At 42.1% G+C, this 14,717-nt stretch overlaps 1 protein-coding gene across 1 annotated transcript in view; it reads left to right on the top strand.

The window, feature by feature from the left end:
- The window catches only part of GNA13 (G protein subunit alpha 13), a 29,362-nt gene extending 14,887 nt beyond the window's left edge, over nt 1-14,475 (top strand). Inside the window, exons 3-4 of the mRNA XM_005526656.3 lie at nt 5,306-5,356; nt 9,726-14,475. Of these exons, the coding sequence (XP_005526713.1) occupies nt 5,306-5,356; nt 9,726-10,298 (624 nt within the window). The 3' untranslated portion in view covers nt 10,299-14,475. The remainder of the gene's footprint in view (nt 1-5,305; nt 5,357-9,725) is intronic.
- The last annotated feature ends 242 nt before the right edge of the window (nt 14,476-14,717 follow it).

The following is a 14,717-nucleotide window of genomic DNA, read 5'->3' as shown; positions in this document are numbered from 1 at the left end:
TGGTTTGCATATTTAGGCACGTACACACCAGCCTAAAAACACTGCAGTTACCTGTTCTTATTCTAAGCTAGGCTTGTAAAGAAGCTTATTTATGGTGGTGTTTTTGTTTCTTGTGTTTTTGTGGGTTTTTAATTAAATAAAATAGGAAATATTTGTTTCTCTTTCTTGAGAAATTCAAGTAAAGTCAAGAAGAGAAAATGTTTGGTGGTTCTTAAAGTTGTAATACAGAGCTACTAAGTTATATCTCCTATTTTCTTAAAATATCTGATTTATTATTTCAAATACTTAATAAGCCTTGTCAGTTCAGTATGTTCCACTGAACTTGCAGCCAAACCTAGATGATTTGATAAATTGTTTCTTTCTTTAAGCCTTGTGATGACTAAATCTTTATTTGATGCTTTTTCTCGATCTCTTTTTTCTTTTTTAAGCAATTGCTAGTGGAAAAAATGCAGTGTCCCTGATCCCCTTGAAGAGCTAAAAAGCCATTTGGCTATGCTAAGGTTTCAACAAATCGTATTTAGATTGCTGATGTTGTTTTCATGGAAACCAAATAAATGGGTGCTTCCTGGGTTTAAAAGATGTGTTCATCTGGTGTGTATTTCGTGTAGGTTTTCTTCTTCTTCCCTCCTCAAAAAGTATTTTTGTGGTTACTTTAGGCAGTAACCAGACAGTGATCTTTGTGCTGTGTTTCGCTTATAAAAGGTATGTGCTCTCCTTTACTGCAGATAACCACACCAGCAGGTCTTGGTCTACAACTAAATGACCAATTCTGCTGTAACCAGAAAAAGTCTGTCTTTGAAAAAGAATGAATTATAAAACTGGAGATACTTTATTTACCAAGTAGTTAAATGTAAAGTTGTAGGGGAAGCTATTGTGGTAATGTCAGGCACCTTGATAGGAGTAAGATTTTGGTGTTTTCTTGTACATTCATGAAGTGCCTTGGCTCTCTCAGGGAGGATCACAAGGCTCCAGGAGACACAGGCTGGTTTGACTCAAACCTTTCTGAAAATGGAATAGCTGACAGTTATGAATAAAGTTACTTAACAGACAACTTCCTGTGGTTTACATGCATTTCTGAATCAGGAGGCTGAAGGGCCACAGCTGAGACGTGTATATTCCATCTGAACAAAAAAGGGCATCTTTCTCAAGCACTCAAAAGGGACTGCTTAAAAATCTGATATCTGGATATAATTCAATAAAGCTTAAAACAGCCAAAGCACCCTTCTGTAACACCAGAAAGTCTTTGAAGCTGATGTGTGGGTAGTTCATTCTGCTGTATTGGGGTGTGCTCAAGAAGTTTGCTTTATTGCAGTACCTCAGTGTTCATTTGAGATATGTGCCCAAGCCTGTGTTGGATTTTGTCTTTGTATCGGCATCTTTGGGCTGTACTTGAAGTGCAGGAGAGGGAAATGGGCAGGGCATGAGTTGGGCTCCAAGGTGTGGTGGTTCCTGCAGTGTCACTGCTGGCCTGCAGGATCTGCATTTCCAAACTGCTCAGCTCAAATTACATCAAAGGATTCGTCTGCACTTAAAAAAGGAGCTTCACCCGTGACTGGTTAAAGACTATCACATAGAACCACGGAATGGTTTGGAGGGACACCTATCCCAGATTGCTCCAAGCCCTGCCTTGAACATTCCCAGGGATGCAGCATCCACAGCTCTGGGCAACTTTTGCCAGTGCCACAAAATCCTCAATGTAAAGAATTTCTTCCTAATAACCAGTCTAAACCTACTTTCCATCAGTGTGAAGCCATTCCCCCTTGTGTTCTCACACCAGACCCTTGTAAATAGCTTTTCCATCTTTGCTGTATGCTCCCTTCAGGTACTGAAGGCCACAATTAGGTGTCCCCAAAATCTTCCCTTTTCCAGGCTGAACATTGCCAGTTGTCTCAGCCTTTCCTCGTAGGAGAGGTGCTCCGTCTCTGTAATCAACTTGGCCTCCTCTGGACTCCCTCCAACAGGTCAAGGTCCTTCCTGTGCCGGGGACATCGCTGTATTTTTAGCTAATCTTTAAATTTCCGTCCTATGTACTCACAGAATGTGGGTGTGAAGTCAGCAGGAGTGTAAAGGAGATCTGTGGGGGTTTTAATGGGGGTAGATCCTTCAGTTTCCCATTTCTGTCTAGATTTTGCTCTTGGTGTGGCTCCTTTGTGGCATGACACCACAGATTGATTGCTGAGCAGCCACGTGGCAGGGCTGGACATGGTGAGCCACACTGGCGTTAGTGGGACAGAGTGGGGAAACCCAGTTTCTTTTTTCTAGTCATTTTGGGTAAACCAGAGAGTTTAGTTTGTCAGAAGGGAAATTTTAGGTGTCAGCTGTTGAATACAGCTATTTATATATGGTCACTGTCATGGATTTACTGAGTGGGATCTGGTTCTCTATCTAAGAAAAAGCAGCCTTGCACAGAAGCTGTCTTTGAGGCTGTTGTTGTACAAAGTTGAATGGATCCTTTTTAAACTGATTTTTAAAAAGTGGTGGCATTAAGGCTTTCCTCAGTTGTTGTGTGCTGAGTTTTTCAGTGTGTTTCTCTTCATTACTGGATAAAATAAAAAACTTCTCTCTTTGGGAAGACATTGAAGCTTGGCTGCTTTGTAATGCTGCCTCTTTGAAGCTTGTTTAAATGGGTCAAAACTCTCTGGTTCTCCAGTAGTGCACTTTGATAGTGATCTTTTCAGAGGTAGTTTGCTGTTCAAGTGTCTGTAGTTAGCAGAGCTCAGCCTGCTGATAGCAGCATATCCAGGGCAGACAGAAAATCACCAGTGCTCAGGGCCCTGGGTGGTGGCTCTGTGATATGGATGGGGGGCTGGAGTGGGGTGGAAGAAGAGATAATGAGTTTGAAGCAGTTCTGAGTTTTTAATTGGTGTGCAGATTGGTAAAAAACGGTGAATGAACAGCTTTTATCCTTGGTTACAGGGCTGAGTCATGTCCACAGCACTTTCTGTCTGAACAGATTTTTATGAGGGGAGAACCCAAGCAGCCGAGCCCACGGTGTGGAGGAGGGAAGCTGGAATGTCTCTCCTTAATGAGCTGTGTGCTGTTGCAACTGATGGATTTAATAGTTCCATCTCCTGAGTTTCAGCACGGCCACCTTGATGTTTGTCTGCCATTGACTCTGAGAGGTGACAGCCCAGAAGTGGAGTTGGTGTCTCAGAGTTCCCTGGCAGTGACTTTGCTGTTGGATGTGTGGCTTTGGAGCGTTGCTGTCACTGCAGGCCTGTGTATTTTGCATTTGTGATTTCAGGAAATCCCCTCTTTTGGAAAGCTGCTTGTGGGGATGTTTTGTGACCTTTCCAGGCTGTGGTTTGCTTGTCTGCTCCAACTGCTCCATCCATTGCAGTAGCAAGCCCTGGGACTTAAAGGAGAGGTAGTAACTTCCACATTAACTGCAGAGTTAATGCTTCTTTAGGGAGTAGGTATTGCTGTAAGTCATATAAAAAAGCTGTCTAAGATTAAAATGCTTGTTTATATGCACACACACACAAATTCAGCCTCTGAGGCCCAGGTATTCCAGAATAAATACCTGCACTTACTAAGTCTGAAATCTGCCTGATTGGTTTGTAGCCAGCCCTGTGGGGAAGGGAAGGTTGCCAGCTCCTATTGGCACCTAAAAAAGAAATTAAATCTGACCTTAAATTATATTTTGCCTTAGTATTTGGCTACAGACAGTGGTTTTAGCACTTGGAAGACCAGAATTCTGATCCTGTTACTCCTTGGGAAGTTTGATGGATGCATGGATCAGGATTGCTTATTTTCTGTGAAATAGGAATGCTCTTCCCTGTACACCTTTCTTAGAGGATTGAGGCTAAAACGGATGCTCGAAAAGATACAGTACTGCTACCATTGCAAGCAGCTGCTGCTGTGTGCTACTAAAATGGTGTTCCTGCTGCAGTTTGTCACCCCAGAGAAAATCAGGACAGCTGAGCCAAACAGGAGGTAAAATAAGGTGCTGGAGGTGTGTCAAGCATGAGGCATGTTCCAACCAGAGCCCCAGTCTTGCCTCATTAAATGTTCAAATTGCACACTTAAAGGTGTGGTATCTAACTTGTATTATGTAACTTATTTTAGGAAAACTTGCAAGGTACATTGCTGAAGTGTCTGTCAGAAGCCTTTTTGGCCTGTTATTTACCCTACTCTGCTCAGGGCAGATGCTTAGATGACACAGTTGAATAGTGAGGTTTATATTCTGCCTAGATAAGTTTGCAGAGTTCACAGTGAAGCAGGGGAAGTCATTATCAGGGTGTAGCTCCTGTCCTAATTCACTTATCTGGATTAGGTGTAGTCACCCTGGCCTCGGATGCTGCTTGATTTTCTCAAGAAAGCTCAGTCACAATTCCTGCTCTTCCACCTGCAAAGTGAATGGACAGGTGGTTTCTTTTCTGCACTTACTGTAAAATGAATAAGTTACAGCTGGTAAGTAAGAGTTTCCAAAAGGAAGCAGATTTGTGCTTCTGTGAGGATGCTGAGAACCTTACAAAGGTGTTTTCCTCTGCAGTGAATTCCATCAGTAGATTCCTATTGAACTCAGGTGCAACAACATCCATGGAAGAATGCCTCCTTAATCCCAGCCCTCTGATGGAGTTCTGCAGGGTTGACTGTGGTTCAGGTTTACCATGAAAAAATCTTCAGTTCCACATTACTGGAGGGATTAAAAACTGCAGTTACCCTTTGCCAGGATAGGGATGACTTAAATCCAGAAGATAAACCTGTGTAGTAAATGTGATATCATGCACAGCAGCCTGGAGCTCTGCTCATCACTCAGAGTAAGGTGTTCTGATCCAACTTGGTGTCTGATGGGAAACTTGAGTAAAATGCTTTGCCTGTTGTGGTTTCTGATCCTTTGTACTGCTCATCACTCACTGTGCTCTGGGGAAGTACCTGTGGGAATGAGTCCTGTGGCACTGCAGTATAAATGAACTTTCTCTGGTGATTAATCCCTGTACCTGAATGGCTGTGTGAGCACACTCTGCAAAGCCTCACAGGAATTGAATGTTTCTTTTCATAACAAAGGTGTGGCTGCTTCATTGATGCTCCCTGTGGATAACACTTGGATTTATTTATCAAGTCTAAACTTGGAAAGAATGTGACTATTACAGATGTGCCTTTTATGCTTTTAAGCTTAAATATTAACTGGCCTAAGAATAAATCATCAGTTGTGTTCTTGGGATAGCTGCTTTTAAAAATGGCAGTGATTAAAGCTTACAGCATTTAAATGTAGGTTTTGATAAATTATCTGGACTTCAGAATGTAAACTATTGGGATCAAGGACTTGGCTTATTTAAATAACTGTTTGATTTGTTTTTAGGGGGAATCTGTAAAGTATTTCTTGGACAACTTGGATAAACTTGGAGAACAAGTAAGTCCTTTTTTCTTTTCAGTCTTGAGTTTTAAGTAGTCTTTGTGATCTCTGGGTTTTAAGTAGATGAAATGTAATTAGTGTCTACTCCAATAACTTTATCTTTAGTTAACTTGCACTGTTGCATTATCTCAGCAGTTCATCACTGACATGTCAGAAACACAGGGCAATGCAAGGGCCAGGAGACTTTCTGGAAATAAACCTTCTGTCAAAATTGAACAAAAAAAAACAAGTTACAAATGCTTGTCCAGGCAGGAGACTGTTAAAGTAGCTTTTCAACACAGGATGACATCCAAAACTGACTGGGTTTGGGGTTACATGTCCAGTTAGGAGCTCTGAGTTAAATCAGGTACAGGTCAGTGGTACCTTCCAGTAATACCTACTTTAACATAAACTCAGTAAAGAAAAAAGTCTGTTTTCTCGGGAGAAAAACCTGAAATTTCTGTACAATACTTTTTTATAGAACTGTTAATTAGCACTTGAATGATGAAGGTATTTGCTGATGCTCATCAATTGTGGATTGTAGAAATGACATGTGGAAAAACTGCCTTTAAAGCAGGAGTTTAATATGGTGCTTGAACTCTTTGGGAAGGCAGTTTCTCCATGGTCATTCCCAGCTGATGGTAACCAATGAAGGAATCCAAACCACTTCAGTGAAACCCTGTTACATCATGCTTAATTTCAATTTTCTTTTTAACAGATTAAATTTTAAGCCAGACTATTTTTCTGCTTTGAACTGTCATTTTTCTAGCTAAAGCACTGGTGGCCATTGTGCTTCCCAGATCTCTGGCTTGAGAACTCCAGCACTTGGTCTCTGAATTTGAATTTGGTCTCAAGTTATAAGGCTTGCACTTAGGAGGAGAACTGCACTTACTCTAATGAACTGCTGAACTATCTGTGGTGGATTTCTCATGGTCTTTGAATCCAGTGCCTTTGAGTTTCAAAGGGCTTGGATTTTTCCCAACAATACTGGATAGAGTTTTGCAGCTTCATTTCAAAGTTCTTCACAGAGAAACTCTGGTCCATTTTGATTAAAGTGTGAAACTTAGTCAGTAGTTGGGTTTTTTAATATTTTTATACATACACACACTTACTGCAGGTCTGATGTTGCTGTGGGAGTGCTGTGATTACAGCTTTTCTGGCTTTAAGTTGGACCAAATGGTGTTGAGAATCAGAGGGACTCATCAGGATCTGCTGTTGTAAGAAATGTTAAATATTTGAGGGAAAAAAGCACTAGCTAAGTTTTGTTAGTAAAAGATTTGATAGGTTCTTCTGATTTATTCTTATCTACATGCAAGATTGTCTGATGATTGTTTCCCCAAATTGTAAATAAAAGTATTTATTCTTATCTGATGCAACTGGGCTGACTTGCAACTAAATTGCTTATAAACACATAGATCTGCAATTCACATGCCTCTTGCCAAAAGGGAGCTGATAACAGCATGGAGGGCAAAGAACTTAGTGTTCAGATTTAATCAGATCAGCAAAATCAGAGTATCTGACGGGCAGACATGCGTGGGATCTCCTGGATTCCTTGCAACTGTGTGTTGCTATTTCAACTGCCAGTGCAGACTGTATGTATCCAAAATACCTCACAGAGAGACTTGGCTTTCCATCTTGTGATTGGATCTTAGTCATGCCTTAAGTTGTAATTTGAACTAGGCAAACAGTGATGTGATAGCCTAAAGAGCTACTGATAACCAAAGGAACCCCTTCAGAAGAAGCAGACTGAAGTGAATTTGAGGAAAAGAGATAGGAAAATCAGGAAGAAAGCACATGTTCCCAATCAGTATCAATGTGAGGATGCTTATGGGGAAAAATCCACTTACAGACAATGGCAAATATAGGAAGAACTTGGAAAATCAGTGCCAGCCAAGAAAAATACTCGCCTGATGCTGCAGTCTTCAGATGTGGACAAGGGGATCAGCACTGAGAAAGGAGCAAGCTGCTTGTATTCCAAGGATGTGGGCATGAGGGAGAAAACATAATTGTCCTTCAGAAAGATAACAAAACTGCTGGGAGAGTTGCTGGGAGTTGTTTGGTCTCCTGTAGCCCAGATGATGGCTGGATACCAGCACTGAACTGACAGAGCCCTCATTTGCTGCCTTTTGCATCAGAGTAGCCAATATCCAGGATAAAATATGGAATGGTTTGGGTTGGAGGGGACCCTGAAGACACCCAGTTCTGTGGTAGGACTTCTGTGCACGTAGAAGTGGAAAGCACTTGAAAGGATTCTCTTTGTGGCTGTAAGTCTGGAAGGAATTTTCAATGAGTAATAGTACTGGAGAGGGAATTTGTCAGGAATTCTGGGGATAAGCTCCTTGTTCTTGAAAGCTTTACTGAATAAACATTGCAGGCCAACTCCCAGGAGAGTTTGCTTTGTGCCCTTGTTTCAATATTGAAGGTGCCTGTGGCTTTGCCTATTACATTAGTTGGTTTTATTTATTTATGTAATTTAATAATTTCAGTCACTCCTGAGCTTTCCTAAGACTTTTTGGTTTTGTTCTGAGAAGTTGAGACTAACTTCCTGAAAAACAAAAGAATATACATTTCCATTTGGAAGCTGGAATGAGTGTTGAACCTGTGACACTCTTGCCTACATGTTGACAGTCAGCTTTGCTCAAAATCCCTTCACATTGTGCCCAGTGACATTTCATACAGGCCCTGCACTGTTTGTGCTGGTTGTTTTCCTCTCTATAATTTCAGTAGAAAAGACCCAAGATACATTTAACAAACGGAAAAGTCTTATCACCCTAAAGTTGTTCATTAATCAGGCAAGGGGGTGGCAGCACCTCATTTGGACAGTGTGGGGGGAACTTGATGTTGTTTTAGCAATTCTGCTCCAGATTTTGGTGCTGTGGGGTTTGGATATGTAACAGTGCTGTGGCAAAGGCTGCAGGGTGGGGAGCCTGTGCTTCAGAGCTGCTTTGTAATTCGTGCCACAATAAAAATCAGTGCCTTAGTCATGGGCAGCTCTGGAAAAGGAACCCAGAGTTCAGACAAAGCCCTCTCTACTTTCACTTCAGAACTTACTGGGTAAAGCAGAGTGATCCTTGAGTTTTTGGAATGTTGCACTCACTTTATGATTTTTAAATTTTATTTTTGTGGTTTGAACTTGCCCAGCTGCCTTAAACTTGGGATACAAGTGCTGAAATAGCCATGGTGCTGTGTGCCTGTTCCCCCACCCAGCTGACTGGCTGAATCAGACTTTCTGCACCATGGTCTTACACATCTTTATAAAAGCTCCAAGTGTGGGAATTGGAACTGTCAAAGGAAGATCATAGATCATTCACTTTTTAAGAAGAGACTGAAATTCCAAAACCTAAATTGCACTCTCTGAAATGGAAAAATGTGAGGAAGAATTTCCATAACAAGTGAACAACAAGGTTTTAAAGTCCAGCACAGGCAGCTGTGTGGTATTGATGCACTTTGGAGATAACAGAATGATTTGGACCATAGACAAAAGTGTAATTCTAGGAAAGGAGAAATCCCCAATCTGAGTGTTGAATTTCATGCTGTCAAAAGCTGACTAATAAGAATTTCTCTTCCTGTGGCATCTGCATCCATTGAAGATGTTTGTGTAACAATAATAAAAAAAAAAATAATCTCTTGAATGCCTCTTAAATTCTGGGGAGAGGTGCACTGGAGAACTTCAGGATACAGCTGTCTGTGTCCCCAGACTGCAAAGGCACTGCTGTCCCCAGCTCTCACTTTCTTCCCCTCTTCTACTCATTGCACAGTAAATTTTGGGCAAAGTCAGGCAGTGTGAGCTCACCAGTGGGCAGTGATACAGCAGGATACAAAGATGCATGGCACAAACACAGGAAGTTACTTAGATTTTAGTTTTCAGGCATAATTGATTGCTTTAAAGTTATTTAGTGGAGCAGCTGGTTTGTTTCTGGAAGCAGTCATGCACTTCGCAGGAGAACATGGGAGGAATGGAGAGCCCACAGCTGGCGTGGGATATCCTGTAGTTCTTGGTTTGAGAAAGCTGCTCTAGAACCCATTGCTGCTGTAGTGTTGGCATTGTGGGAAGAGAATGGAGGAAGCATGAAGTGATCCAGAATGAGGGAAACTGGCATGAGGAATTGTTGGTTCATCTCCGAGGTTGGTTATGGATCCTTGTCACGTGGCAAAGGGAAAGCTTAAGTTCTTTGGGGTACATGTTCTCATTTAATATTGGGTGTGGTTCCTGCTTTGGGCTCCGTCTCTTTCCCAAAATCTCCAAATGTCAGTGTGGAAATCCACATCCCTGTATTTTATTGAGAACCTCATCCTATTCCCATGCAAGCTGCTCTCTCTACTGCAGCTCAGCTGGGCCCATACCTATGATCATATCCTAATCAGAAAACTCTCCCTTTTTTTGTAGGATTACCTTCCCTCACAGCAAGACATCCTGCTGGCACGAAGGCCCACCAAAGGGATTCACGAGTACGACTTTGAAATCAAGAATGTCCCTTTCAAGATGGTCGATGTGGGTGGGCAGAGGTCGGAACGGAAGCGGTGGTTCGAGTGCTTTGACAGTGTCACATCCATATTGTTCCTCGTGTCCTCCAGCGAATTCGACCAAGTGCTGATGGAGGACCGGCAGACAAATCGCCTCACGGAGTCCCTGAACATTTTTGAAACGATAGTCAACAACCGTGTGTTCAGCAACGTCTCCATCATCCTCTTCTTGAACAAGACGGACTTGCTTGAGGAAAAAGTACAGAAAGTCAGCATCAAAGACTATTTCCCAGAGTTTGAAGGGGATCCCCACTGCCTAACAGATGTCCAAAAATTCCTGGTGGATTGTTTTCGCACAAAACGCCGGGACCAGCAGCAGAAGCCCCTGTACCATCACTTCACCACTGCTATTAACACAGAGAACATCCGGCTAGTTTTCCGTGATGTTAAGGATACCATCCTGCACGACAACCTCAAGCAGCTGATGTTACAGTGATGTGCAAAAAAAGACTGGTTTATTTCAGTAACTCTTGTGTGTTGTTTAACTAGAAGTTTACAGCAGGAGTAGAGAAATCCAGATCCTGTCAGACTTCTTGGTATGTGGCTAAAAGCTGCTGCTGAAAACATTATTGCCAATTTCTGCAGAAATTCAGGCTTAATCTCTTCCAGTGTAGCTTCAAGTTGACTCAAGTTGTAATTTTATAGCAGACCTATGTCTAAGTTACCTGTAAAGTGGTAAATTTGACCTTTTACAAACATGTATTATCCTAGAAAATCCAGAATTCCAAGTTGAAACTTCAATGAAATTGTTGCAATTATTATACTGTGGCAGTAGTTTAAAGTGGGCGGGGGGGAGAGAAACTTTTCACATCTAACTTCATTGTAAAGACTGTGATACCATAGCTGACTTATGATTTCTCAGGTCTATTTTTGGTTAGAAATCCCATCAAATCCCTTGCTGGAATCATCTCTTTGAAGCGTGGGTTCCTGGGTGTAACGTACTTCCTGTTTAAGTATAAATCATGGCATTGGGTTGGAATAGGAGATGCTTTAAAAACATAAAATCAGGAGTTTAAGACATATCTATCAGGAAGTGCTGAGTCCAGTGACGAGGGATTAGTGGTTGGCACAGTACATGGATTCACTCCGGAGGCGTCCGCACGTCCTGGAGCCATGGCACAGAGCACTCTGATCAATCCTCTCGGCATTCTGGTGTGGGATGGGGGGAGCAAGCCCAGCTGGTGTTTTTTATCTTCACTGACCAGATGTTTACTGGAAGCAGCAGATGTTACCTGTGGCTCGCCTGTTCTGGAAGCGCTTTAACTTAGCACTGGTTTATTTGAGCTCCCTGCCTCCTTCCCAGGTGCCTCCTCTGAGTCAGGAGCGTTTGGTGATGGAGAGAAGGACTTGCAAACCTAAGTGCCTCCTTTGTTCTGTTCTCCTCTGGCATTTTCAGTGGCCTTATGAATTCCCAGCAGAGGCCTTGTGTAGCTGACACCGTGCAGATGAATGTTTTCTTCAGAAAAAAAATTAGAGACAGTGTTCCAGCAGAATGTGCTTCGGCTGATGAGGTTCTTTCTGAGACTTTCCAGTTGGGTCTAAGCAATCCTAAGTGTACTTGAGCCAAATAGGTTGCACAGCATCTTCCAGAGTGCTGCTTGTAACTATTTTACCCAAAGTCCTTTTGCAGTTTTGTTTAATTTTCTTAAGGGGAGCATTGCCATGTGATTAAAAAAAGAAATTATAGTAATAATAATGAAAAATAATGAAAATAAAGCAATCCTGATGTACTCCACAGCACACTGCAAAAAGAAAATGAGATTGTGATACAAAAACCAGTGTCCTTGCCACGTTTCCCCCAGGCTGTAGTGTGGTGTGGGCAGCTCAGCTGCCGCTTTCCCCCATGGAATTGGCCAGTTCCTGTGGATCATGCTGGTGGCCAATCCTTGAATACATTTTTATTCTCATCCCACGAGCCGGGGGTGACATGGTGGTGCCACTGCTGGGAGCAGTGGCCCTGCCAGGACATAGGAAATCTGCCTGTCTCCTGAACTTAGTCTTTGCTTACTGTGATTGTAAGTTGTATTAACATCTCTGTACCTCATTCTCCTGGCAGTAGAAAGGGGAATAGTGTATTTTTATTTAGTTAGGTGCTTTGAAAGACCTCTATTTTTTTATATCATCCAGCAAATAGTCATAGGGTAGTCTGTGATTCTGGCCATCAGGCACTGTTTAGGGAGGAAAGAATTCTAAAAAGAGCTTGGGAGAAGTCACAGTGCAGAGTCTAAACACAATCCTCACGTCTGGATGCAGCACTGATGTCAGGAGGGTTAATAGAATCTTGGATGGGGATATTTAATGTAGATTTTGCCTCTACTGGACAAGGATTATTTCTGATTTGGTGTGTTCAGGTTATATGTGAGCAATTCAAGAAGGATGATGAATCAGAGACCTCAGGAAAGGCTGGTGAGGCTCTTTCAAGGACTGAACAACACACCTGTGATGGGAGCAGAAGTTCTCCTTTGGGCTATAAATGCTTCATGAGCAGACACAAACCTCTGGTGGCCTCCAAGTCCAGTCTTGGAAAGCAGAAAACAAATCCATGCCCTTGGTTGTCAACAGGAAGAAGAGTTGGGTTGGTTTTCCCTTTGCTGACAGTTGTCTGAACAAGTTCAAAACAGAGACTTAACTCTGATTAAAACAGTTGATTTGGAGAAGTCTGCAGAAGGTGCTTTGGAGGGTGTCAGACCAGATGATTGCAGAAAAGACTGAAGGTAGTGGATGATAGGGTGAGTACCAGGGCTTTGTCTAAACTAATTTATGTGAAGTGTTGATGAATTTTTTGTCAATTGAACCTGTTAATGTACTGAAGATCCTCAAAACTGATGTCAGTCTAAGGATGTAGCCAGGATCACTGGGCACTTGTGCCCTTAGCTAAAGTGGGGAAATCCTCAGCAGCTTCTCCCCAGAACCACCACAAAAATCCCTGTTTTGAATCCTTTGAGATCACTCTCCTGTGAACCCCAGGGCCTGGAATAGAGCGAGGGGGACCCCCATGCTGGGTCACTCATAGGCCTGGTAGATAAAGCACTATATGAATCTCAGGCAGAAATTAATTGTTTTAATGAAATAACTGAGTCAAATCACTCGGGTTTCCCACTCCCAGTTGGTGAGAGGGGTGAGGCAATGTACCTGGATGTTCCTGTTTACATGGTTCCTGTGTTACCCTACAGCCAAAAACCCCAAATCAACAGCCTTTTCCATCTTCAGGCTCACTCTTCATGAGCTCCCTGAACAGAGCAACCTTGGGCTATTGTATTACCTGTTAGATTTGTTCCTAAATATCATTTATTTGTAGCAGGACATAAATCTGGTACAAGAGCTGAAGGGTTGATGCTCTGAACAGGCTGAGTTTTGTCCTGAAACAACCAGAATTAGTTTGCTGGTGAGAGTGAAGCTTCCTCATGGAGACCAGTCTGTGGTACAAGGTTGGGATGTATTTCTAGTGAGGGTGGGAAAGCAGATAGAAAGTGAAGTGTCCCAGAAAATCAAGTTTCCTAAAGTTCCTTAGTTCTCTTTGCTGGATTGAGCTGTGTTCTAAAGATCACTGACCATATGGAGATAAACCACTGTCCTGTACAAGCTGTACTTGAAGGTGAAATTGTTCTTTTAGTGCTGCAGAGTGTTCAGCTGAGGCAATTGATACCTAAAAACTGTGGCTGTTCATCAGGGCTTTAAAAATATGACTGGGGTTTTTTTCTATATATTGTACGTGGGAGCATAAGCCATCAGTTTGTGTGAAACTTCAGCTTTCTTCTAGAATAACTGTTCTTAAAAAAAGAGTCCAGTTGATCTCAAAGGCTGTTTATGGGGCTTGTGTGTGAGTAGCTTGAAATTCAGCATTATCCAGCAGAGGGGTGGGGTGGGTGGGTGTTCCTGACCCAGGGGATGTTCCTGGTGGATCCCAGCTCCGAGCCCCCAGGCTGAGCTGTGGCCAGCAGAACACCCCCTGCAGTTCCTCTTGCAGTTCCTCTTGCAGAAGGTTCATTTTCCACTCCTGTTCCACACCCTCGGGAAGTCTCCTGCCGTGCAAATCGTTCACCAGTTCACTTTACAGGTCTTGTCTCTCTGATGGTACCATTAACGTAGTTTTTAATTACACAGCATTGCAATACAGTGCCATTTTGCAATTTCTTTGCGTTGTACTTGAAAATAAGTTGAATTGCAGACTATTTAAAACTGCTTTCCTGCGCTTACAGTAGCAGAGAGAGCTTACCTTATGTGAAGCCTTTATGTAAAAATATATTTTATAACAACCTCATAGATCTTTAACAAAACCAAGATTTGTATTAGCTTTGTATAAATGTTTGTGGCTTACAATTTTATATGTTTAACTTTTTATAAACTTTCCAGGGACTACTTTTTATTGTAAATTTTTTTTTCTCTCCTTGCTTTAGTTTAAGATTGGCAATAAATTATTTCTAAGGGAGGTCTTAGAAGAAAAAACATCACTTCTTTTTTGTAAAACGGTTAAATCAATTCATAGTTTCAAACCTCTTACACTCGCTTGTACATTGCTCTGTACATACTCTTCCAAAAGTGTTGCCTTTCAGCTATTAATATTTGCCTTGTGTACAAAAATTACTGACGATGAATAAACATATACAGCCTCATGTTGGTGTGATGAAATCATTTTTTCTGTTTAATAACGAGCCAGCAGACTCTTCTTTTGTTGGTTGGCAAAGCCCAGCTGGTTTGCTCCTGCAAACACATCTTGTGTTTCAAATAAAATATGTAACAGAGTCAAACAAACTCTGCTCCTCCAGGTCCTGCTCAGCCTGATGACTTTGTCCCCGGCAGGGAGGCACCACGAAATTGCTGACTTGCATTTGACAGCCAGTTTTTGTGCTTAATA

Source organism: Pseudopodoces humilis, chromosome 21 (assembly GCF_049639895.1).
Source record: "Pseudopodoces humilis isolate 2021_Gansu_Grassland_sample_001 chromosome 21, ASM4963989v1, whole genome shotgun sequence".
In the NCBI taxonomy this organism is placed as follows: Eukaryota; Metazoa; Chordata; class Aves; order Passeriformes; family Paridae; genus Pseudopodoces; species Pseudopodoces humilis.
This window is presented reverse-complemented; position numbering and strand designations above follow the sequence as displayed.